The sequence below is a fragment of the Platalea leucorodia genome, assembly GCF_965183815.1.
Source record: "Platalea leucorodia genome assembly, chromosome: 3".
In the NCBI taxonomy this organism is placed as follows: domain Eukaryota; kingdom Metazoa; phylum Chordata; class Aves; order Pelecaniformes; family Threskiornithidae; genus Platalea; species Platalea leucorodia.
In genome coordinates this window covers 41,904,414-41,928,085 of record NC_138825.1, presented here as the reverse complement: position 1 = coordinate 41,928,085, position 23,672 = coordinate 41,904,414, and the positions used below count along the sequence as shown (strand labels likewise).

Genomic DNA, 23,672 nt, shown 5'->3' with positions numbered 1-23,672 from the left:
CTCCTGTAAATAGATGGAAACGGATATGAGTATGTAGAGCATTAGGTGCCACTTAAATAAAAATTAATTTTGAATACATAAATGGAATTTTGATGATAAATACAGAACAGGCTAGAAGTTAATCGAAATTGAAGTGGCTTAAGCAGTGTCAGCCATGTATGGGCTTTTTGACTTAAGAAAACTTTATACTGCTTCTTACCTAGGAAACCTGTAATAACAATGTACATTATAACAAAAATCCCTATTTCTAGATACACGTAAACATCACTTAGTGTGTATAACACAAATAGTATTTGTTTTTTACAATTGTCAATTTTAAAAAGCCAAAATGATTTAGCGGATTATCAATTTAAGAAGTCAAAATAATTCAGCAGATTATTTAAGACAGTCATCTGTAAAAAAAACCAAAAAGAAATTGATCCAAGATGAATTGATTCAAGATGGCTGATTTCCAGTGTGCCTCAATTTTATAAAAATGAACTGTATCAAATTGAAAGTAGTACTTACCATACACTCTGTTCTCTAATACGAATGTAACATATCTGGTATTTCTCACTTTCCTGTATTACACGTCTAATGTGGTCACATAATGGTTGCTCTAGTCTTCACAATTCTGAATTTGTAGCCTGAATTTAATGTAAAATCTTCATTATTTTTTCTTGCACTTTGTACTTGACTAAAGGAAAAGTAGATGCTTATGCAGCTGAACAGTAAGGTTGCACGAATCCAGACTAAAACACAGTTTTGTGCTGTCACATTTACTCTTGTCAGCCAGTATAAACAAGACATATGACTGCGGTTCACTCCGCTACCTTTCCTGTGAAAGACCGGATGTCGTGTTTTACACGGGCTGTCCGCCACACAGACTGGCTTTTGGCATCATTCTGTTTTTCTCTCTTAATTTCTATGTCTGTTACTATTAGGAATAAATTCAGTTCATTATATTACATTTCCTGTGTTATTTAATGAAATTTGAAGGCTTTGATACTAACAGAAAACACTTCTCAGTTGTGAAGTTTTCTTGATTTTTTTGGGGGGGTGGGAAACATCTTAGATTTCAAAGCAATATCGATTATACTTACAACTTTCAAACTACAGCTTGGAACTTCAGTGCAAATAGCTTTCAGAGACGAAACAAAATTAAAAGTAAGGGGATCTGTGTCTCTTGAGAAACTTATGAGAAGTCGTACTTTAATACTTCGTAAAACTAATGCTTCTCTTATCTTCCCATCTAAATATGGCCAGTACCTGCAGGGAAAGAATACAATATATTCAGAGAACTTAAAAAAAATTTGGATTTTCATGCAGCCAAGTCTAGACATCATAGAAAAAAATAAACACATGTGAATTTCATTTTCTGTCTGTTGAAGGAATGCCGTTCTTATTTAAAGGGCTTCTCACTAAACAGATCTGCCCCCATCCTTTTTGGTGTCATTCTGCCCTGCACCAAAACTGTCACTGTGAGGTTGTGGATGGTTGTGGATGGTTGAGCACATCTTCCATCTGCGTAGGTGCACGGAGGGTTGCCAAAACACTTGCACAACATGCAGGTACCTTGTCTGCCCATGGCTGGGAGAGTTACTCCTGTGTCGCTGCCTGTGGCGAGAGCAGCGGAGCTCTTGCTGTGCCAGAGAACCAGCAGAATGAGCTACAGCTAGAGGGTGCTGCTTACCCAGCCCAGGCAGAGGGACAAGAAGGATTTTCTGTTGGCTACACTAGTAAGGGAACGGGAACACTGGATCCCTCCCTGACTGCCATCCTTTTTTTCCTCTGTACTGGGACCATGCAGGCTGGGGACTGCAATGCCTTCTGTCATTTCTTGCTTGGGAAAAGGAGAGCTGCTGCTGTGCAGGCTGCCTGCGTCCTTCAGTAGCAGACGAAGATGGGCCATTTAAGGAGGATGCTACCTGTTTGCATGATGAGGATTGCAGAAATTCTGCCATGAATGAGATGGTGGCTGCCACAGTGCCACCCTTGCAATCACTAGTTAGCTTTGCGTTCCTGACCTTTGGCGGGAGCAGGTCAGGACAGGGAGATTTAGACAAAGAAAATGCATGTTTTCTTTATTCCAGCAGCATCAAGGCATCTGGCCTAATGAAGTCTGAGCTTGACAATGCCAGAAAATAACTCAGGAGCAAGAACTGGGAGCTGACAGGGTACGGAAGCTGTGGCAGCGCCTCAAACACAAAGCCATGCTATAGGAAAAATGTTGAAGAATTCACACTGATGGCTTCCCTGGATCCCTAATCCAATAGATTTTAGAATTCTTCAGGCATGAGAACAAAGTAAGGAGGATTATAGGAGATCACATCAACTGCAACACCGTAGCGGTTCTACATACTAGGTTCCTTTCCAACATAAAGGAGAAACGCTATGGACGCATATTGTGAAACTGAGGTTCCTGCAGCACTACCCCTGATTCTTTCACTGCAATAGAGGCTGTACATAATGAGTTTATCGGAAAAACCCTCTTGTAAATTTGAAACAGCTTATGCTTGATATCAGCCAAATGACAGTTATTTTTTGAAAAATTTGAATAAACCATCTTAATTATGCAAAACTGGAAAAAAGCACATAACCACATGTTTAGTTTGGCTTAACTGTGTTCAGATAAAGTCCATGGATGGAATGGCGAGCTTTACTAGATGCTCAATTCATTGTTATCGAGAGTAGGAGGGACCACTGGGTACTTGCCTTCTGAGTTGGATGGGTTTATTACACTGTGGCTCCAGTTTTGGGTCATGAGTGCTTTTTAATGGTCCATACAAACTGTGTGTTTAAAAATTACTTGGTTTTGTTTGTTTTTAGCAACTCTCAGTTAACCAAAATGTGGTATAATTCAAATGTAATCTGTGCTGAATTTGGAATTTTCATGTATATGTGTGTGTATATTCAATAAAATAATGACATCTCCCACGCTGTGTATGAGAACTCACATCATGTTATTTCTCTCTTAACACATACACACACAAACACTCTCTCTCTCGAGTATCTGTACGATACTCATAACGGCGGTAGCTGTGGTATCAAGATAGTGAATACAATAGTGTAAGAAACAGGATTCATCTATGAGCAGGTTCTTGTATTCCTGGGTCCCAGTCACTTGCAGATGGTCAGACTAGACAATTTCTGATCTCCTTCGATAGGCAGATCCAAAGCTTAGGGCCCAGAACTGGAAATGTCTTCTTAGGTCCCAATTCTGCTCCCATTTAAGTCAATGGCAGAACTCTCACTGATTTCAATAAGAGCAGAATTGGGCCCCAAGAAATTGGTCCACAGTAGTAACTAATCTCCTGTGGGTTCATTTTCTCCAGCAGGCCTCATTGGCATTATGATAGCGTGCTAGTCCTGGACATGGACACTCACCGTTTAGCATTGGTGTCAATGACGATCGGCAAGTAGTCCATGACAGCTATGTATACAAACTGTTTCGCATCATCGATAACACTGTATATAGCTTCAATATCCAGGACTCTGTCCTTTGGGCAGAAGAGTTTAGGTGAATTCTGTGAAGGGAAAAGTTCAAATATGTCATTTAGAATACGCGATTTATTTTCTCTTCCCCTCATTCTTCTTGAGATGGCAAGTGGTATCCTTTATTTTAGCAGAAAATGTTAACTGATACCTTCAACTGCCCTGCTAGAATACTCAAAGGTACCAAGGAGAGTTATTTGCTTAATTTCCCCTTCAAAGCCTCGCCATTTAGATGTAACTGTGGGTAAAATGCAGAAGAGACAAACTTCAAAATATCCACTGTAATCAGAGAAGCTCTAGGGGAAGTTACATTTCAGAGAATTTTGTTCCAGAGAGTCCCAGGACAGGTTACTATTAGATGGAGTAATATCTGTGTTCTTGCCACGTGAGCCTGACCCATCGCTTGCTACCAGGAATTAAGCCTGTTGTGTCAGTTCTGCTCAAAGTTCCACACAGTGTCACCATTTGCTCAGTCACTGTCGCAGGGAGATGCTGCAGTTTTGCAAGAAACTTATCTTTAAAACCTAGCCTCAGGTATAAATTAACTCTTTACCGGGTACTGAGCCGGTAAGGGGTAAGCCCAGATTCCAGCTTTTCTGCCTTGTATCTAGGGGTGTCGAATGTGTCCGTCAGCAAGGCGAAGCCAGCAGGAATCGCCTGTCTGTGGCAGAGAGGCCCAGGACTTTCTGCTCTTCTGGCCGAGCCGGGAGAGAGAAGCGGAGCCATCAGCCAGGTGGCTCACGGGCAGCAACACCGTTCCTGGGAGCAGAGGCTGTTAAAGGCACTTCGCAGGGCTCGAGTGGGTGCCACTTGGCCTTTGCTTAACGTCTGGCCCACCAGACCTCTGCCTTCCTGCTGCTCTATCACCTTCTGACCTTCGTTACCTGCTTGGGTTGCAGCTGACATCTAGAGTAGGTGTTCTTTAGGAACAGATCCTGGGGTTTTGATTAGTCCTTTTTCCTTTCAATAAAATGCCCGTCACAGTGGTTTGTTAATCATTGAATGTGTTCTTAAGGATTTACTACAACTAAGTTTAGAAAATACAAGAAAATTAACAGTAGCAAGATTTCAAAACCAATATTCCAGATCCATTCCTGAACACTAGGAAAAACAACCAAAACCTCTTACGTTTTATCAGCCAGTCTGGAAGACAATTTTTGTTGCTAAGCAACATTATAGCCATGATTCCCAGGAATAACAAAAAAATTCAATGACTTCGTGTTACGCTTGCTTCATACAGCACAAACATTGAAAGTGAAATACGGTTCCAAAGAATGAGTTTCAACTCAAAAAAAGAATGTAAAATGATTTTGTTAAACATAATATATATTATCTGAAACTTTTAAGAGGCTGTTGCACTGCGATTTTATTCTTATGCTCTCACTATTTTCTTGAATAGAAGTTTTAAGTTACAGAACAGCTAAAGAATGGAATTCTTATGCATTATCTTTTTCAGATGCGTTCAATATAAAGACCAGAAAGTGAAAAAGATTTAGAAGATCATTAGAAGAAAAACTTCTGTTAAAGTTCTCACTCTAACACCTGTGTTTGGGCATCCCGCTTGTTACCCTGTGGCACGGCTGACCCCCCCTGTGGTCATGAAAAAATATTTTGGTACTTCTCTCAGTATTGGTTGTATAGTACTTGCTGTTCTGATCAAATACCCCTTTGATACTTCTCTTCACCTACCAGAAACAGGCCTGTGTTCTCACTGGGCAACGGTACCTCGCCGTGCCCCTGCTCGGGGTGGTGGGCGGGGGGGTGTGTGTGCTGCCCCAGGCCGAAAGGGAGGCAACGCAGGGCTGGGGGAAGGAGCGGCGCAGCACTGGGCAGGGGCAGCACCACCCACCCCTGCCCACAGAGAGGGCACTGATGGCAGTAAGTCAACTGCCTGCCTCGTGGAGACTTTCTCCTTACCACTCATTCAGGAACAGACAGCGATGTTAACGCTTGGTTCCACCAAACCAGTCCAGTGCAGCTCCAGGTCTGCCTTTCAGAGGGACATGCTGGCAAACATTGAGAATTTGCTAGTAGGTGAGAAATTGATTAAAAAGCCTGTTTTCAGGACGGAAGAACCAGCCCAACTGGCTGTGGCTACAAATTCAGGTAGCTCTTGGAGTTGGACTTGGCTGATCTGAGCTTCTAGAGTACAGTGACTCCTTCCTTTTGTTTTCTAAGTGGAAGTTCAAGAGGAAGAGGCCTTTGTTGCCCACACAAAAGGAAAACACAAATCACAAGGAGGAAGCAAACGTTCTGCAAACTGCAGAAGAGCAGTTTCTGTAGAGCCTCTCACCACCTGTCTTTGTCTAGGATCCCATATTCCTTAAAGCTGGCCTTACCCAGCTTTCCTTGCTGCGTGCCCCTCCAGGACTGGCCTTCAGTGGGGCTGCTCCATTTCTTACGGAATGCTTAGAAGGGAGCAGGAGTTCATTCCACAGCTCCTTAGCTAACAGTCCGAAAGTCAGTCTCTAATTTAAGCTAGTCCTTAAGACTCTCCAGAATCAATGTCTCTTCAGGTGGCTATTAATTCTGGCTGTCTTGGGCACTTCCAGGTTTTCACTCCAAAATAACTCGCTCTCTCCACTGATTGTAGGAGCCTGAGAAATCCTGGACACCTGAACGTTGCGTGGCTCCCAGCAGGTGAAGGTAAGCCCTGCCCTGCATAACCACTCATCTGCACCAATGTCCTGTGCTAGTGGCTGTGCAGCTTAGGGTGCTACGTGCATTGTGGTGTTTTAGATGTAACACTATAAAGCAATGGTTTTTTGCCCCTTGTTTTATACAGAATGGTAAATAACTCTTGCTAACTTAATCACATTCCTGATTTTGCAGGGGTGTTTTTTACTCATGTAATTACCTCCAAAAGGAAAGATACTCCCATCTTTCATCATCTCTCTCTCTGTGTACTTTTTTCCAGTTTTGCTACGTCACTGCTGAGATGAAGGACTGCTCCATTTCTCCCCGTTAAAACCACAGACACAGTGCTTCCATGGGGATTGCTGCTTGACTTTTGTAAGTTTTAAAATGTCATTTAAAAATAAAGCTGAAATAGATAATGTTCTGCAGAAGTATGAATGCTTTCAATGGAATCGGGTGAAGAGGATTAATCCTTACAAAATGAACATTGATAAAAATGCAAGCTCTGACATCAAACTTATTCTGTATCATTTCAGATGTCTGATTAACAGCTCATTTACTCCAAGTCATTCACCTTATATCCACTAGTGTAAATGAGCTAATTTGAAGGGCCTCCCTATCATTTGCTGAATGTGAGAGGAAAAGTGAACATTGCAGAGAAAGGAATAAGAAGAGCGCAAATGAAATTCTGCAGCAGCCTCAGTCCTGGCAAATTGCATGTAAGAACAATATCACAGAAATCAGAATGAAAAAAACCTGATTGTCATTTGTCTCTTCTGCACCATAGGAAAAGGCAAAGAACTTTTAAAAAACCTTTCAATTATGGACTTCCCCACAAAAGTATACCTATTGGAATAAGCATTTTCCCAGAGAACAGGATGATTTGGTTTTCCAGCATTATGAGACTATCAATCAGTTTCTGTCTTGTGTAGGTGACAGCTGTACTGGTCTTATCTCTGTAGTTGTGTTTCCAGTCGCTCGCATGAGTCTCAATTTTAGCAGCTGCTTTTGGTTAAGGACATAGCGGTTATGTGCATCTTCTTCAGCTAGGGCTAATTTAGAAAAATACTTAAGTATAGGCTTAATTTACACCATATATGTTCCTATTGATGGAAATTGCCATCCATGGTAATTTCTCCCTGACAGTATCTGTCAGGCAGAACACAGCACTGTGATGGACTTATTGCAGGGAACTGTGAACATCTCTGTTTCAGTGAAAAGACACTTGAGATTCTTTTCACAGTTGCTGCTGACACCTACCTAACCTGGCCTCGCTACTCTAGTTCATAAAGGACAATATTAGGAGAGTAAGCAGATGTTAGATTTCCAGGTCTTCCAAAAATCTGGTGGGTTAAAGAAGTTTCTCCCCTTCCCTCCCTCTCTGCAACTCATTTCACAACTTACCGACACGAAAGCTTCTGATTTTGTCTCGTTCAGCTGCAGCGTCAGTTTATTTTGAGTATCGTACACTCCATATAGTCTCTTAGACCAACTTGGAGGTATTTTGTTCTTGTATCTTAATGAGCTGTACAGGGCAAATATCCTTTGTAAATCCAGGACCAGGCAGCTACAGTTGTATACGATGACGCCAAGTTCCTTCATCTGTGAAATTAAAAGTTCGTATCATTAGTGGTATTTTGGCTGATGGATCTGTGGAAGTATACAGCAAGAACGTAAGAGTGTTTGAGGTGTTTCTTCCAGAAGCGTGCCTCGAGCTCAGCGGTAGGACTGTCAGCTACAAGAACATTCCTAACAGTACCCTTTTAAAGGCAAACGCATAAGCTAAATCTTCAAAGTCAAGAGCGGGCAAAAGCTATAACAGGGTTTGTATGTTCAGTGCACGTCAGGGCCGCATGTCCTGATAGAATACAACACACCGTATGGACGGACACAACTTGGGAGTGATAGCCATCTGTCACAGGCACCATTTTTGTTATAGATGTTGCCCAAGGTTTACTACTCTTGGCTAGAGTGTTACTTATTTATTTATTATTTTTCTATTACTTTGTTTACAGGAAAAGCATCCCTTCTGCTGGATGATGTAGGAGCACACACTGCTACCAGTGACAGTTTCTTACTTCAAAACCAATTTGTTTTCTAGGAGTTCTGGAAAAGGTGAAAGAAATGGACTTAAGTTATTTCTCTGCTGGAGAAGGAGTATGCTGCTCCAGCTTCAAATAAAAGGATGAAAAAACAGATGTTTAATACTATCAGTAGATAAATTTACTGTGCCATTAAATCCAGCATGATCCAGTATATAATATACCCAATCAGGACACAAAAAGGTTGGGTTTTTAATTCCCCCATTGGTATGGTACCTTACCTAGGGTATTCCAGGTTTCTGGGTGTCAGTTTCTTCATATGTAAAAACTGAGATAATGATACTCTTCTCTCATGAAAAGTAGTCTGTAAACCTCAACATTCTCACATATAAAGTATGAGGAAAAATAGTCCAAGTAAATATAGACATCATAGTACAATTAAATGCTTTAACCTTCTACGGACACAGTCTCAATTCTCCATTTAAGTAAAGGCATGTCTCGTGGTCCTCATAAATCTTGGTTTGGCAGAGATTTCATTAATTGCACATCCCTAGTACTTAAGTTGTTCACAGAATTTCATTTATAAACATATTGCCTGGCTTCTGTAATCAAAGCATAACTGCACGCACACTGTCTCCCTTCCTTTGCTTTATAATAGCTCAGGAAAGCACTGCTGTGGGCACAGATGCTATTGACCTCTTATTATCTGCATTTCACACTAGTTCAGTCATCTCCAAAAATAAAGCGAGAAGAAAACCTGCATGTGTATGTTGGAAAACAATACGTAGGATAAATATTTAAAGGATCCAAGCTGGTTTTCTGTAAGCAAACTCTCTTGGTAGCACGTCTCAGAAGTCTGTCTGGCATGATGAAGAAAATAAGGGGAGTACAAACTCTCCAGCATGCTCATCCTTTGACACCAAAAGTCCCCACTGGTTTTATTCCTTTAGATGAGCTCATGGAGTCATTTCTGGCAGGGGCGTATCGTTTTGTAAAGCCTGTGGAAACTCTGAACTCCGCACTAACGTTATCTCGGAGCTTGTTCCTGCACAGTTCTCCCTGACTGCAGATGAGAACCGCTCTGCGAGAGTGGGCAGAGGAAGGGAAGGATAGAATTGAACCTTCAACTCTCTTTCTATGGTGGGTGACAGGAAAAAACAAATCCCAGTACTCCAATGAGAAAGACACTCGATGGGTGACACCTCCTTCAGGTCCCCAACCTGGAAATACCACATACATAAGAGAATATACAACACTGAGCGATCTCATTCCCAAATGTTTACTGAATACTTGCAACCACGGGAACATTACCTAATATTCTTACTGCCTAAATCAGAACATTTTTGCAAGCTGCTTTAATTCAGAAAAAAATACGGAATTCCTCCATTAGCCTGCACAACCCGAAATTTGTGGAGAGTTGGAAAATACAGACTACTTGCTGCACTGCAGCCTTTCATTTATCGATAAGCCAGTAAATTCATTTTGATGATAAATATAAATTATTCCAAGCTATGCCCAATATCAGTCTATTTGGAATAACATCTTTGGTTTTTCCCCTGGGTGCTGGTATCTTTGAGGACGCTTCTGTATTCAGTTCTAGGTTGTCCCTGTCCTCTATGCGGTGTTAGTCTCCAAACATTTTTAACTATACGTGATCACTGTTTTCACTGTGTGCTGCCAATACTGTTCTCTTAATTGCCAGACATGCCATTGCAAAGGACTTACTAATAGTATTGTTGCATGTATCTGCATAATGTGGTTTAATCGGCTTTTCAGGGCTGTTAGTTGATTCTGACATAATTATGTGGTTACAGTTTTCCTTTCATTTATCAGTCCCATTATTACTATTCCACTTTATCCCTTCCATTAAAAATAAAGATAAAACAGTGTCCTCACAACACACCAGAAGCTGCCAGGATTGCATCTGCGTGAGCAGCTCTCCTTGGAGCAGGAGTGCTTGCAGTGTGTCCTCTCCCTATGTATTAAAGGATTGCCCTTCTGCCTAAGTGCTTCCTCCTGTACAGAGATCGGGAGGGAGCCGGGGGCACGAATGGGTTTTTTAAGTGCAATTTTTACAGATTGCCATGTAGCCTGAGTGAAAAACGACACATTAGCCATGCCTTACCGCCAGCCTCTCCCCGTGAGCAGACGCGCACAGGGGCCAGCCCGTTTTGCAGAGGACCTTCACCCTCCCGTGGGAGCGGGCGTCTGCAGGCGCCGAGGCGGTGCCCTGGCCCAGGCCCTGCCACTCACCCGCTTGCAGCGGTTACGCTCAAGTTGCAGACTGGAACGAAGCCATTTCAAGAGATGTATTTACAGCGCAGTAATGAAGGCTGGCTTCCCACGGCTTTGCGTCTTGCAGTTGGCTTCTCTGGAGACAAGCACCGATCAAAGCTTTTCCTGCTTCTGAAGCCGTGATAAGAGCTCTCCCCCATGTGGATTCCCTCATACACGACAGAGACTGGGCTGCTCCTTTCCCTCTCTAGGAAAACACAGTTATCCTTTTTACCCAGCTGCCTGTTTTCATTAAGCTTTTATGAACGTAAGTTCAAATTTGCCTGCACCTGGAAAGTAGATTCAAAGTTATTGGAAGAGGGCAGAGACTCCGATGCTTATTGTGCAGATCTCATTTCCTTAGGAAACCAGGATAGATGTCTGCCTGTCACCTCATGGCTGTCCTGGTTTAGCTATGATACATCACCTTGAAATGCAAACTGTATTAACACAAACAGTGCACACGTGTATGCAGTCAAACCCCAGCCATCTGCTTTCTTGTAGAACAGCCCCAATAGTTTTGGAGACCAAAAAATATTCGGCTTCAGAAGCGTCTTCCACACGGAGACTGTTTTTACTCCCATCCTCTGAGGTGAGTACTCTGCTCTTTTTCCAATTAATCACAAAGCCTGTCATCCTGGAGGCATTGCAGAGTGGGCAGCAGGGATGTGCTAGTGACAGATTTAGTACGAAATGGTATGTCATCTAGATAAGGGAAAAGACTTTCTCTTCAGTTTGAGAGCTGCTGTTATTACAGACTTTTTTTTTTTTTTTTTAAATAGTCTCAGAGGAGAAACAGAAAAAAACATTTATAGTGAAAGAATCAAAATCTGAGGGTTGCTGCCTGGCTTGCAGTGACTGAAACCCGCAGCTGAGCATCATCTGAGGTATCTGTTAAGGTAAAATCCTTCAGGGCAAGAGTTCTTAACGCAAGGGAAGTATTTCTTCATCCTGAGTTTTCAAAGCAACTCACACAGTAAGGAAAACATCACTGAAAAATTAAAGTGAAGAAGATCTCAAGAAATCAAAACCTTAATAAAACTAAGGAAGATAAATCTAAAATGAAAATAAAGAGTCACAAATTTGATTACCTCAAAATAGAGTTAAAATATTTGGATGTTAAAGTCGCAGGGTTGCTTGTGAGTGACATTTTCAGGGCATATGCTGGGGGCTGGGGACAGGAATCTCTGGATAGAGAATCTCATGAGCAGGTTTCTTTCCCTCTATGTTAAGAGCCACCATGAGGGCTCTTCTCAAAGAATGAAAAACATGGGAACTGGTTTTCCCTGTTCCCCATGACAATTACATTTGTGCAGAGCAACTATTAAGGCTACCAAATCGCCATTTTGTCTTTCTTGCCAATAAGGGCTTTCTTAAAACACCAGAGATGTGAGTGGCTACGTAAGACTCAAGAAATGGTGGCTTATACCCACTGTACAATGATGCTCTAACTACAGAAATCATTTAAGCTACAAAAAGTAACAGATGTGGCCTAGCTAGAAAAATACTGATTCTTATGACGAGAGGAAAAATTCCTTACTAGACTGGACAAAGAACAAGATTTCACAGGAACTTCTGCGTATTTTTTTCCCTTGTCCATTTGTAGGCGTCATATACGAAATGAGAAAAAACACAGGAAAAGAACCTAAACAATATGGGTTGTGGACCCATGACACTGTAAGCTTCATAAGCTGAGAAACAATGTTAGCAAGACTTTTCAAATTCATTTGGATCATGGGTCAGACAGGGTGTACGATGTGTCCTTACCCTGTGCTAGACAGCACGTTTTATATTTACCTTGAGCTACACTCTAAGAGACAACCCCACTGTGCAGGCAAGGTACTATTTGACCTACATAGGAGTGGTGCAATCTGGTTCACAGCTTGCATTATCTGAATTGTGGCAAACGTAGCAGGAGGCTTTAGAAAACTCCTTGCTAATTTCTTTTAAAGAAAAAGTTTTTAGTAATTGCTCACGCTCGAGCCTGGTCCTGAAAACGATGGGCAGCTCTCCTCGGGCATTAACTGCCATTTGCCCAAAAGTTCTGGCCACCGGCAGGTGCCGAGCATCCATTGCCTGTGCTACAGAAACTCTGGATTAACTACAGGTAGTCTATTGCATACTAAATTTACTAACTAGACTTTTTATATACAGGACTGTGTGTGCATCTCCCATTTGCCTGTGTTTGAAAAGGTATTTAATTATCCTTTCAAGCCTGTGATTTTTTTAATGCCCAATTTCCAAATGAGTGACTGAGCAAAACCAGACTCACAACAGGGGCGAGTAATGGAGTAACAAAAAGCATGCTACACTGATAAATCAATCACTAATGCCTAAAAGGACCTAAGATTTTCAATAGCTTCTAAAGAAAAGTAATATACAATGTATGTACCACCTTAGAGCCAACCACAGATATTTACAGTGGTAAACTCATTATCTTTTCATAAACGTGCTCTAATTATTTGGTTAGCCTGCACTCCCAACATACGGTTACTTGTCACTTGGTTACCAGTCTTACCTGACCCCTACTGCAAATCTCCCTTATGCTTTCATCTGGTATCATGTAATGCTCAGTGAACCTTTTCCAACCATACATAGCACCATCTAAGGCTGCCTTCTGCGCAGCTGTTCTGTGCCTCTCACCAAAACCCGCTGAGCAGATGCGTGTGCCAGTCCCACGCCAGGCCAAGGCAACAGCCGAGCGGTGGCCTGTGGTGGCGGTGCAGGAGGGGAGCGACCCTCACCAACGGAGAGAGAGACACAAAGAGATTTGAGAAAGGTAAAAGCGTTTCTTTATGTAGTATTGATGATGTGACCGTTGTAGCAGACTTTGCTATAACAGGATTATAGGAGTAGTACTCATCACAAATTCATTAAGTGTAACAGACCCCATTCAGATAGTTGTCATTTTGATGTAAACCAAAAATGCAACCTGATGCTAAAGAGGCTGAGAAGGCTGCAACGCTGCCTGGCTCTTCTCTCACAAAACCTGTGCAGGTTAAATTAGAGTCCACCAAATCAGTAAAAGCACGTACCTCAGCTAACACCTCACTAGAAATTGCAACCTACCCTTCTGGATCCTGAGCCAAAATCCTCCCTCTGTGCTTGTCTAGTAATACAGTGCAGAGGTTTCACAGCTTCGTTATGTTAAAATCAAAAGTAATTCAGTGAAACCCAAATCCAGCACAGTTCTGCTTCTGCTCCCAGTTCTGCTTTTTCCTTCCATGTTGGTAAGAACATGGGAGCTACACTACTGTTGGGAAATACTAAATAAAAAAGATTAATACAAATAGTAAAACACTGTATTCTCAGAAAGTTAGTAAAACTCTATCAAGCTTAAACTATCTGAGAGTGAATAAATGCAAAATTTAAATTAACAGCATCTTTGGATGTCAGAAATCATCTAGGGCACAATAAATGTTCTTACTTGAATTCCCTGTTATTTTGAAAACCGCAAACTGCTTTTGAAGATTACTTAAAGAATTCAAACAGATTAAATTTTGAGATTAACTGTTTCATTGTAACGATTGTTCCTACTTTCTATAGACACTTCTATTGAATAAATGGTGTTTTTTGAAATTCCTAGATTCAACTCCTAACGAGTTGAACTGAATTGAATTCAACTCTTAACAAATCACTCTGTGAATCTTGCACGTGGATCTCTCTTGTGCCTGGCCCACAGTCGTGTGGGTTTTATGTTGGTGTCATCTAAGGCCAAAGGTTAATTTTCTATCATCTTGGTTTTAAGTGATTTGAAAATAATTGTCAGGCAGAATTTCTGCTAAACTAGGAAAAAAGTCCCTTCCACTTGACATAAGAATGCAGTCTCAACCTGAGCTAGGAACTCGATCCCATCGCTGAAAATGGAAAACTGTCATTCAAGCCACTGTGCTGGAAACCAACCTGAGCATGTGACCAAGAAGAGGTGATGCATAAGATAGAGAGCGCACCCAGCATTGGCACCGAACGTCAGTATAAAGCCGTGACATGCTCTCACTAAAAGAAAGGAAGGGACATCAGTGGACTGACGGTACTCCATTGGAACTGATAAAGTACATTTGAATTGGCAGCCACTAGCAGTCCACTGGCCTTTAATTCTCACCTTTACAAAGTACATTTGATAGACTTGGGTCTGTGGTTCTTGCAGAATAAAAGTCCCAGGGAAATTACAATTTCATACATTATTTTTACTTTTATTACCTAATGGCAGAAAGCTGCCATGATAAGGCAGAGGAGATATTTTAAGAGCTGATAATTCTTGTGTCCCATACCTTTTTCTGCTGGTCCTCAAGTCAAGAACACAGAACTGCACAGTGATGCTCTACTGATTTCCACTTCACCTTACGTTCAGTAGGTAGTCCCACTGTTATTTTGCATAGCGCCCTGATCTTAAGAAGACCATGCTGAAAGAAAAATAAGGTTCAGCATTTCCTTTCTGCTGAAAGGTACTGCCACCGAGATGCAAAGCAAGCTAGACACCCAGGCACAAGTGGGGATTTGTTTTAAAATGGTGTGGCTTAAAAAGAACTTTGTGAGGAAGAGGTAGCAATGCATCTTCAAAACAGAAAAACATAAATCCCCCGTGTCCTTGTCACATTAGAAAAAAACCCCATCACGATTTTTCTTTTTCAGCCATCTGCTCTGTTGGTATGGAAAACTCAGCAAAAATGAATCTGTTTGTACAAACAATACAAATACAGTTTGTTTAAACCATGGACCGCTCTGTGTTGATGTTCATGTAGAACCTAAAACAGAACTGAAAGCACAAGTTTGGGCTTTCTTACTGCTGTTGATGAAGCTCACTAACAAACCAACCCTGAGACCTTGCTACTTGTCAGAGCAAGCCAGAAGGCAGAACTGAATCAGTTAAAAATTCCTTGCTATATAGTCTATCAGCATAATTAATATCACTTGGCATAATCACAGCCTAATTTATCATTTTCAAATGACTTTTCAGTTTACAGTTTCATTACTCCCTCAAAGCAAGCACAAGTGTCTCTTTAGGGGAAAAGCAAGCTTCCAACTGCAAGAAAACATTTTTCCAGGATCATGTTTGATTTATTTCTTTTACTGCAGTAAATCTAATTAATGTGAATTCTAATTTGATTCTGTTTCTCTTTTGAAACACAGTTTTTGTTCCTTATACCAAAGAAAAGTGCAGGCTGGGAAGAAAAGGACCACGTTGTGCTGGCCCCCATCTCACTGCTGGCAAGCTGCATCACATTTCAGTACTGGTGTCATTCATATGACATTAAACAATTCACTACCTCAGTGGACCCATAAAAAAATTGAAAGGTGAAGTGAAAGATCCTGCTAGCTTCTGGAAAGGCCTGGACCCTCCTTTACCCCCCCCACAGGCATACCTCCCGCTGCCTCTTTCCATCTTTCCTGCATCGCAGCCTGTCCTGTCAGCCCTTATCTTGCATCCTCCTCACGCAGCTGGAAACCACAGCACGAGCTCTTAGTATTTGTTCTCATCCTATGTAATGCTGCAAGGGGCAGCCTCCGTACGTCTTCTGCTGTACAACACAGAGAGGAGAGTGCAAAGGACTGACCTCAGAATAGGGGCAATATTTATGTCCAAACATTTCTCTCAAAGCGCACAGTTTCTTTGGGGCTTTCAGATTCGTGGGCTTCAGGGAAATGCAACAGCATGTAGTTGACTAATTGGATGCATTATTTATAACATTACTGACACACACTGTGGGTTTTCCTTTTGCAAACCAAATAGGGATTGGTGGCAGGTGTGCTGCAGACACAAACTGGGACAATGACATTGCATATGAATTATTGCTGTAACTGTTGAGCCTTGCCAGACTACCTGATCAGAATTAGAAACTTCTTCTCTTGATGTAAGCAGAGGGCCAAAGGCTCTAATTAATTTTTGACTGAGCCTTGATTAAATTCAGCGTACAGGACCTTGAGGTAAGCTAGGAATCCAAGCAGTTTAGATAGGTAAGGTAATTTAGCAAAAGAGTACACAGGCAGCCCCAGGACAATGGCTAGCCTATATGAAAATCTGTTTCAGAAATCCATACTTGCTCTTTGTCCTATTCTTCTGAGTAGCCGCCTTAGATATTTGTGGGGTTTCTGGCTGCTTCAACATGGAAGCAATGTCTCCTGTAAAGATGTGGTCCTGGTATATGCTCCTAGGAAGAAAACTTGGAATTAAATTAATACATCATATTCGTGCCTCCTGACCTTAACAGTAAAATTAGGAACACATTGATTCATGCTTCCTTAATTTACTGTTTCTGCTAAAGCACTATGTTGCATGTACAGGTGAAGGTCATTTGGGCCATGTGAAAAGCCTCTTTATATTTGTTGAGGTAGTAGATTCAGCTGAGGTGTCAGCTGGCTGCTACTACATGAAAAAATAGTAATAATGCATGCTATGGCTATATCATCATGAGAAAGAGGAATATTAATCTGTTTGTTGCATAAGGTCATGACCTGGGTGTTTTCTCCTATCTCAAATCATGGCAGATGCTGTCCCTGTGGATGTCAAAATTGTTTATTTCTAAATAACATGTAACACGCCTTGTGCAAGAAACAGAAGTATTGTGTGCCAAAGATGTCAGAGATTTAATACGCTAATAAAAGTCAGCATAGCTCTTACGTAAGTTAACACTGAACAGAACGAAGAGGAAAAAACACCACATAAAACAAGCGTGAGACAACTTGATGCCATTTCCATCTGTAATGTTGGATAATAATAACTTTAACTTTATACAAAAAGGAAAGAAATATCTGAAAAGATACCTGAAAACATGTTATTCCAATTCAGCATTAACACTAACTTCCAGTCTTAAAACTAGAAAATCAAGTTTATTTCTCACAATTTGTTGAAACTGAGTTCTTTGTTACAGCACATACAGAGTTGAGGGTAACAAAATGTAAGTCACAAAGATGATAAAGGATGTTTTCAATACATTTAAGCAGAACATACATCATGAAACTGTAGTATATGTTCACAGTGTGTATATATATATATGGAATATGTAGGTTCTGTACCTATGCTGCAGATCTACTTACAAAATTATTTGCTACCCAATCACAGAAATCTACCACACCACTCAATTTGAAAGAAATACCTAATAAGTCATTATACTGATTAGAAAAAATGGACTGTCCAATTCAGGGATTCTCATGACTTCTGCAATTTTCCGAAGATACACCTCACGTTTGTGTTTGCACGTGCTGCCTGCCCAATACACCTCCCTCAAGCAAGGATTAATAGGTTGCCACTGAGCAGTTCCAGGCAAACATCAGTTTCACTGTTCTGGTGACTGCTGTTTACTTAGCAAAGTTAAGAAAGGTGACTGCATGATGACTTCCAAACTAGGCCTTGATGCTTATGACGACAATATCAAAATCTGGAAAGGTTTAGCGATGCCATTAATTCTGCACATTCATATGGAAGGAATGCTTTGTCAGAATCTGTTTTGTTCTGCTTGATGACTTATGGATATAGAAAGACGAGATTTTATACTGAGCTGCAGAACCACTGTGCTTTTCATAGAATGACTGAAACGATTGTCCTTCCTTGCCCTGACTCATGGAGATTTATGGGACGGTATTTCAGCCTGACTTACTGTGCGTCTTTTTCACAGGACAATAGTAAATCCAGTTTTCCATGAAAGGATTCAACTGTTAAAGTGGGAGGTGACTGGGCTGCTGCATTCGCGAACCTTTTGGAGTCGAGGCAGTTCTGAATGAAGGTATTTATCTAGAAGTGAACTATCTTCTGTGCAATGTCAAAGTGCATGTGCGTGGGTGGAACCACATATTGGGAATACACCTTCATGATTATTTTAATGTTTTTGGTTTAATTGTTTAGTTGAACAAGACTGATCTGATGGGGTATACTAATAACTAAATCCCTCTGAGAGGAATCTGCCTCCATTCATTAACATCACTGACCAAGATGAGTTGCCAGCAAGTTCTTGTGGGAGATGACGGAATAGACTGTGATGCATTAGCTCCCCCTCAGAGAATCAGCTGGGTTTTAATGAACAAGTTCTCTTTTAGCACAACATAAATCGCATTTTTAGGAAGGTGGTGGATTTACTGCCTTTCTTACATCCATGTAAGTTTACTGATTATTTAAGACTACCACCAGCTGTTGAGCCAGATGCTGGAACCCCTGGATCAGACTGTATGGCCTGTATTGTTATCTAGGACAAACAAAATGATTAATGGTTGGACTCGATGATCTTAAGGGTCTTTTCCAACCTAAACAATTCTATGATTGCAAAAGGCCACACTGGTCTTCGGAGCTCTGACTCTACAGGCATGCCTACCCCAGCGGTAGGCTCTGGCACAGAAATGCAACACAAACGCTTTTGCCCCGACTGGCTTGGACTGCGAACAGCAGTAGGCCGGACAGAGAGGTGCAAACAGGTCAAGTTCTGCTGCCCCCACTCTGTGCAGGCTGTCTGCAAGCCAGCTCCAGTGAAGAAACCATAAAACCATTCTGGTGCAGCACCTGCATTAATCCACTTTGCTGTCTCAGCATGTCTTTCTGTGTCAGGGTTTCTTAACGAAGACAACACAAATGAAACTACAGGACTTATAAGTGCAATTGGTTGGAGCATCTATAAATTCAAATCAAGCCCTTCTGCTTTACTGACCACTGCAGACTGGCCTTATGGAGGTGTGCCTGGAAACTGTTCTCATCACTGTGACCTATGCCTTTTTTTAAAATTTATTTTTTTTAAAGGCAAGACAACTGCCCGGTGCGCTATTTGTGATGCAGTTTCCGGGACATCCTCCCAAAGAGGTTTTGCAAATTTCAGTAGCTTAACTCTTAGGCTACTGAGTCTTATCTCCAGGCCGTGGACTCATGCAAGCACACCTCACCAGTGCTGTCTATTCACCACAGTGCCTGCCTGTTTGCTTCAAGATAGCAGTAGGGGTCTTTAAAGCCATCTCTAGTTTTGCACACACTTGCATGGATGATTTCCTCTCCTCTGTGCGGTGGTGTACAGTGTGCGTTCTGCCACCAAATTCCTGCATGCCTCCAGTTCCCTGAACGCTCCTAGAACCCATTCAAAACTCTCAAGTCTGATAATCCTAATGCACTGACATTATTTGTCAAGTGTCTGAGGGAGCACTCATAAACCAGAACCAGACACACTCTCTTGCAACATCTTCTATGCCTCTTAGTTATTTTAAGAGGTAGTGATGGCATGGCAAGTATTAAAAAGCAAGCAAACGATTATGAGGTTAGTTTTACTGGAGAAAGAACTTTCCCTTTTCCTATGGATCGTGGAGATCCAACTACCTGAATGATGCTGCTTTGGAAAGAAGTGAGTTTATCTGTTCAAACTGGATATTCCATCATTTTGCTCTGCAGGTTTATTATCTATCGATTTACAATTTATTACTGATTACTCCAATGGAAGGTAAACCTATTCTACAGAACTTTCACAGCAACTGAAAAAAAAAAAAATGATGAGAAGAAAATAGATCTGTAATTTCAGAGGTCAGAGACAGAGTAATGAACATACTCCTGCAGTCAACAGAAATCAAAGAAAAATATGCAGCAAGCTGTATTTTGCCCTCTCTTACACTAGATACAAACACATAATGCGGATGATGCATGTGAGAACGGAGCACAACAGTGGGAGAAGTATGATAAACAGGAATAGCTTCCTAGCACCTCGGAGCTGGGAATCGGCTCTGCATCTAGAGAAAATAGCCAAGCTGGGGAGGCATGAGAAGTCCTTTTGGCTCCAAGTGCAAGGTGAATATACAGCCTCATGCTGTTTTCAATCACTAGGATGACAAAACCCCCAGAAGCCCCCAGGAGTAAGGAGGAACCCAGAGCGCTACCAGGCAGTAACAGAAGTACCTGCAAAACACAAGCGTAGCAGCCACATTACCCGTGCTCCGGTCCGGCTTTACCCAGCCCTCTGTTAGCAGTGCACAGCAATGCTAGCAAGAGACAAACAGCCCATTTGCTTCACTGAGATTCAGTTGTAAATACTGGATGGTCAGATAGTAAATTTCAAGCAGATTAAGCCTAATGGGCAATGCTGACTGTCCTGATTTACTGGATGTAACAGAGAAAAAGTGGCCTCGGTTAAAGAATAAAACAAAACATTAGATTTCCAAAAATACAAACTTTACACCATGATAAATGCATACTGTGAGTTCTGCACATTTTCAAGAGCAACTTATCTCCCTGCCCTCCCACCCTCCCCCCCCCCCCAAAAAAAAAAAAAAAAAAAAGAGGAAAGAAAAAAGAAAAGCTGCTACTTTGGAGATAGGTAACAGTCACCAAACTACTCTAGATTTGGTCAAAGATGGAGACCCTAGCCAAAAGCTCTCAGAGAAAATATTATATATATTTTCAGCCTGTCTTTTGAAGGACAGGCTGTAATAACATCACAGCAGAGTTTTGACAACCCAACTAGCTTTCTATGCAGCAAGAAATAAAAACACAGAAAAGGTATTTAATTGTCAATACAGCTCTGTAATATCTACTTAGACCTGTTTTCTTCACATCTTGACTCATTCACCTATGCTTGAAGCTCTGGGTTGCACTTTTATGTTATCTTTATAACATTAGCTAGTTCTGGAAATAATCCCATTGAAATAAATCAGATCAGCAGCATGAGTTTTTTTAAGGATTGGCTCACATGGCTAACAATACATCAAAACACTTCTAGAAGCAGATATTCCCATTCACATACAAGAGGTATTATTTAACACAGAAATATGAATTTAGATAGAATATACTGGTATTATATTGCGTGTACTTTCAGTCTAACATTTACCCATCTGAGCTGGATTGAAACTTCGTGGATGACGAAGTTGAAAGAGCCTTGTTTCATGTTATAGGACACTTGAGACTGTGCTCAATTTAGTAATAGCGATATGATACTGAACACCACTGGGACAGTACGAAAAATTAAGCAAATTATTAGAAGAAGACGGCAAGGATTGGCAATGGTCTAAAGTGCGCATTAGGGACATAACCGTGGTTCATACTAGAAGAACATTACATCAAATGGAAACTCTCAATATAACTTTTAGTTGAGTGAAAAGACAAAATTCTACTAACTGTCAGACAAGGTATCTTATCTCAAAAGGACCAGATGCACCATTATGTAACTTCAAGAGACTCATTTAGATAAAAGTTCAAAAAAAATGACTGACTGATTATAGCATGCTTTTTGCTCTATGCAGTTCTGTAAAGATAGGATGCAACCGTCATTAACAGAAATTGCAAATGTGCAGATCCTGTCTCGGTGATCAGTTTGGAGAGTTGGCTCCACGGTAGCAAGATTTTGGGGAAACTGGAAACAAATGAGATTCTCGTGATGTAGTCTGAGGTATATAGAAGGTATATAGAAGTCCAGTATTTATTACATATTGTTTTTATGGGAGGACAATTCTGGTCACACAAATAAATACAAACTACAGTTTTCAAGGATATACTTTAAGGAAATGATCATTCCCCTTTCCCTGAGAGAGATACATAAAAAGAAGCATGGGTTGCTTTTGCTCCTGGTAGCGTTCCCGAGCTTCCGGAATTTTGGGAAAGTTTTGATTTGGGTCTGTAGCCCCAGAAATGGAGACCAAGAGAGGAAGGAATAACCCCAAGATGAGTTTTGTCACTAAGTGCTGCCTTCGAGCTGTGATTCCTCTGCATGAGTATCCTCAATATAACTGGGATGAGACTTTTGAGTAAAGAACCACATAGATTGCTTCCAGTTGATTTTAACCCCCAGAAGCAATCAAAGGGTTGCTCCTCCAGTGTTCCCATAATCTCAAATTGCCCCAAACCTGCCCTTTTAAATGTAGCTCTCAGTAGCTGAGATACCATATTCATCTCCCAATTTCTGTCATCTCAGAGCAGGAAGAAAAAGAGGTTAGGTTTTATCAGTCTATTCGTCACAGAAGGCAAGAGGAGGAGAAGGTGATAGAGAAGAATTCTAACTGCTGCTTTTGCCTCCTTTTTCCTATGTTATAAGGAGGAGAGCCTGAACAACTAAATGGAAACCCCCAGGATCTCTCAATCCAGTTCTGTCCCGTCTCTGGCAGTAAGAGGGAAGACACGCAGCAACACTCCAAGGGCTCCTGCAGCCGCCCTGCAAGCCTTCCTATAGCTGAGCCCAAAAAACTAACTCATATTAAAACAAATAAAATGCTGGCTCATCAGTTTTTACTTAAAATTGACACACACGAAAAGTATATCTTTTGACCAACTGGGTTTTTTTGGCTTCCCCCCCCCCCTTTTTTTTTTTTCCTAATAACTATAGGGTTCTTAATTTCAGAAAATTCAGAATCCGACATACTTTCACTGTAAATATGCACTAGATTATTCATGTTTATCATAAAAAGCATAACCTTGCTTATCTACTATATCTGCAGATGCTTAATAAGCCTTTTTTGAATAATTAATACTCTTAGCTCTCAACATCTCACACAGCTAATTTGACTGCTGATTCAACTGAATTATTAACAGAATAAATGAATTGGGCAACTTATTTCTTATTCTTCAAATGTAATTGATAATTCATAATTGCTACAATTTTCATGTACTGTAGGAGTCAATCCTTAAGAGACATAAGTACGCTTTACATAATAATAAAAAAAGTAGCCCATAGAGGATTTCTCATTCATGCACTGTCACACCTCTTGCCTTCTCCAGTATTTTGGCCCTCCTGTGTATTTATTTAACATCTTAGGTGCATCAAGTCAAAACCTAACTCAGATAAAACAGGTCACTGTTTCCAACCCAATAAACAATGTTGGGACAGTTTATCTAATTTTCTAATTACCTTAAATTATGTAGATACAATCAGCAGTTTCTAACGTGTAACAACAAGAGAATAAGAGGAGGATGGAGAGAAAACTGCCTGAAAAGGCAATACTCTTCTTTAGTAGTCCTGTCAGATACCCAGCTGTCACACGGGACACTTTAGAAGTGCTCCAAGGCACTGCTGAGCGTCAGCAAGAACAAATCATTGATCCTTTGCAACACAGATGATCAGATAAACTTTTGCTATTCAAAACATTGCCTGAACTCATTTCATGAAAGCAGCAAGGTCAAAAAAGTCTACTCATAAGACCAAGCCTAATTTACCAAGAATTAATATGTCTTCATAAATAAATACATAGGTGAAGACATGAGGTATTATTTTTTCCAGTCCTCCTTCTGCTGGATTTTTAAAATGAAGAGAAATCAAATGCCTTTCTGAAGTCTTATTCTGTATTGGTGAAATAAATCAC

At 41.0% G+C, this 23,672-nt stretch overlaps 1 protein-coding gene across 2 annotated transcripts in view; it reads right to left on the bottom strand.

Moving 5' to 3' along the window:
• Positions 1 to 23,672, bottom strand: part of PLD5 (phospholipase D family member 5) — a gene marked incomplete at both ends in the record, with an annotated part of 187,182 nt that overhangs the window by 7,424 nt on the left and 156,086 nt on the right. For both annotated transcript variants that reach the window (XM_082306453.1, XM_082306454.1), the window contains 3 exons: positions 1,083 to 1,248; positions 3,367 to 3,506; positions 7,516 to 7,713. In XM_082306453.1, the coding sequence (XP_082162579.1) occupies positions 1,083 to 1,248; positions 3,367 to 3,506; positions 7,516 to 7,713 (504 nt within the window). The remainder of the gene's footprint in view (positions 1 to 1,082; positions 1,249 to 3,366; positions 3,507 to 7,515; positions 7,714 to 23,672) is intronic.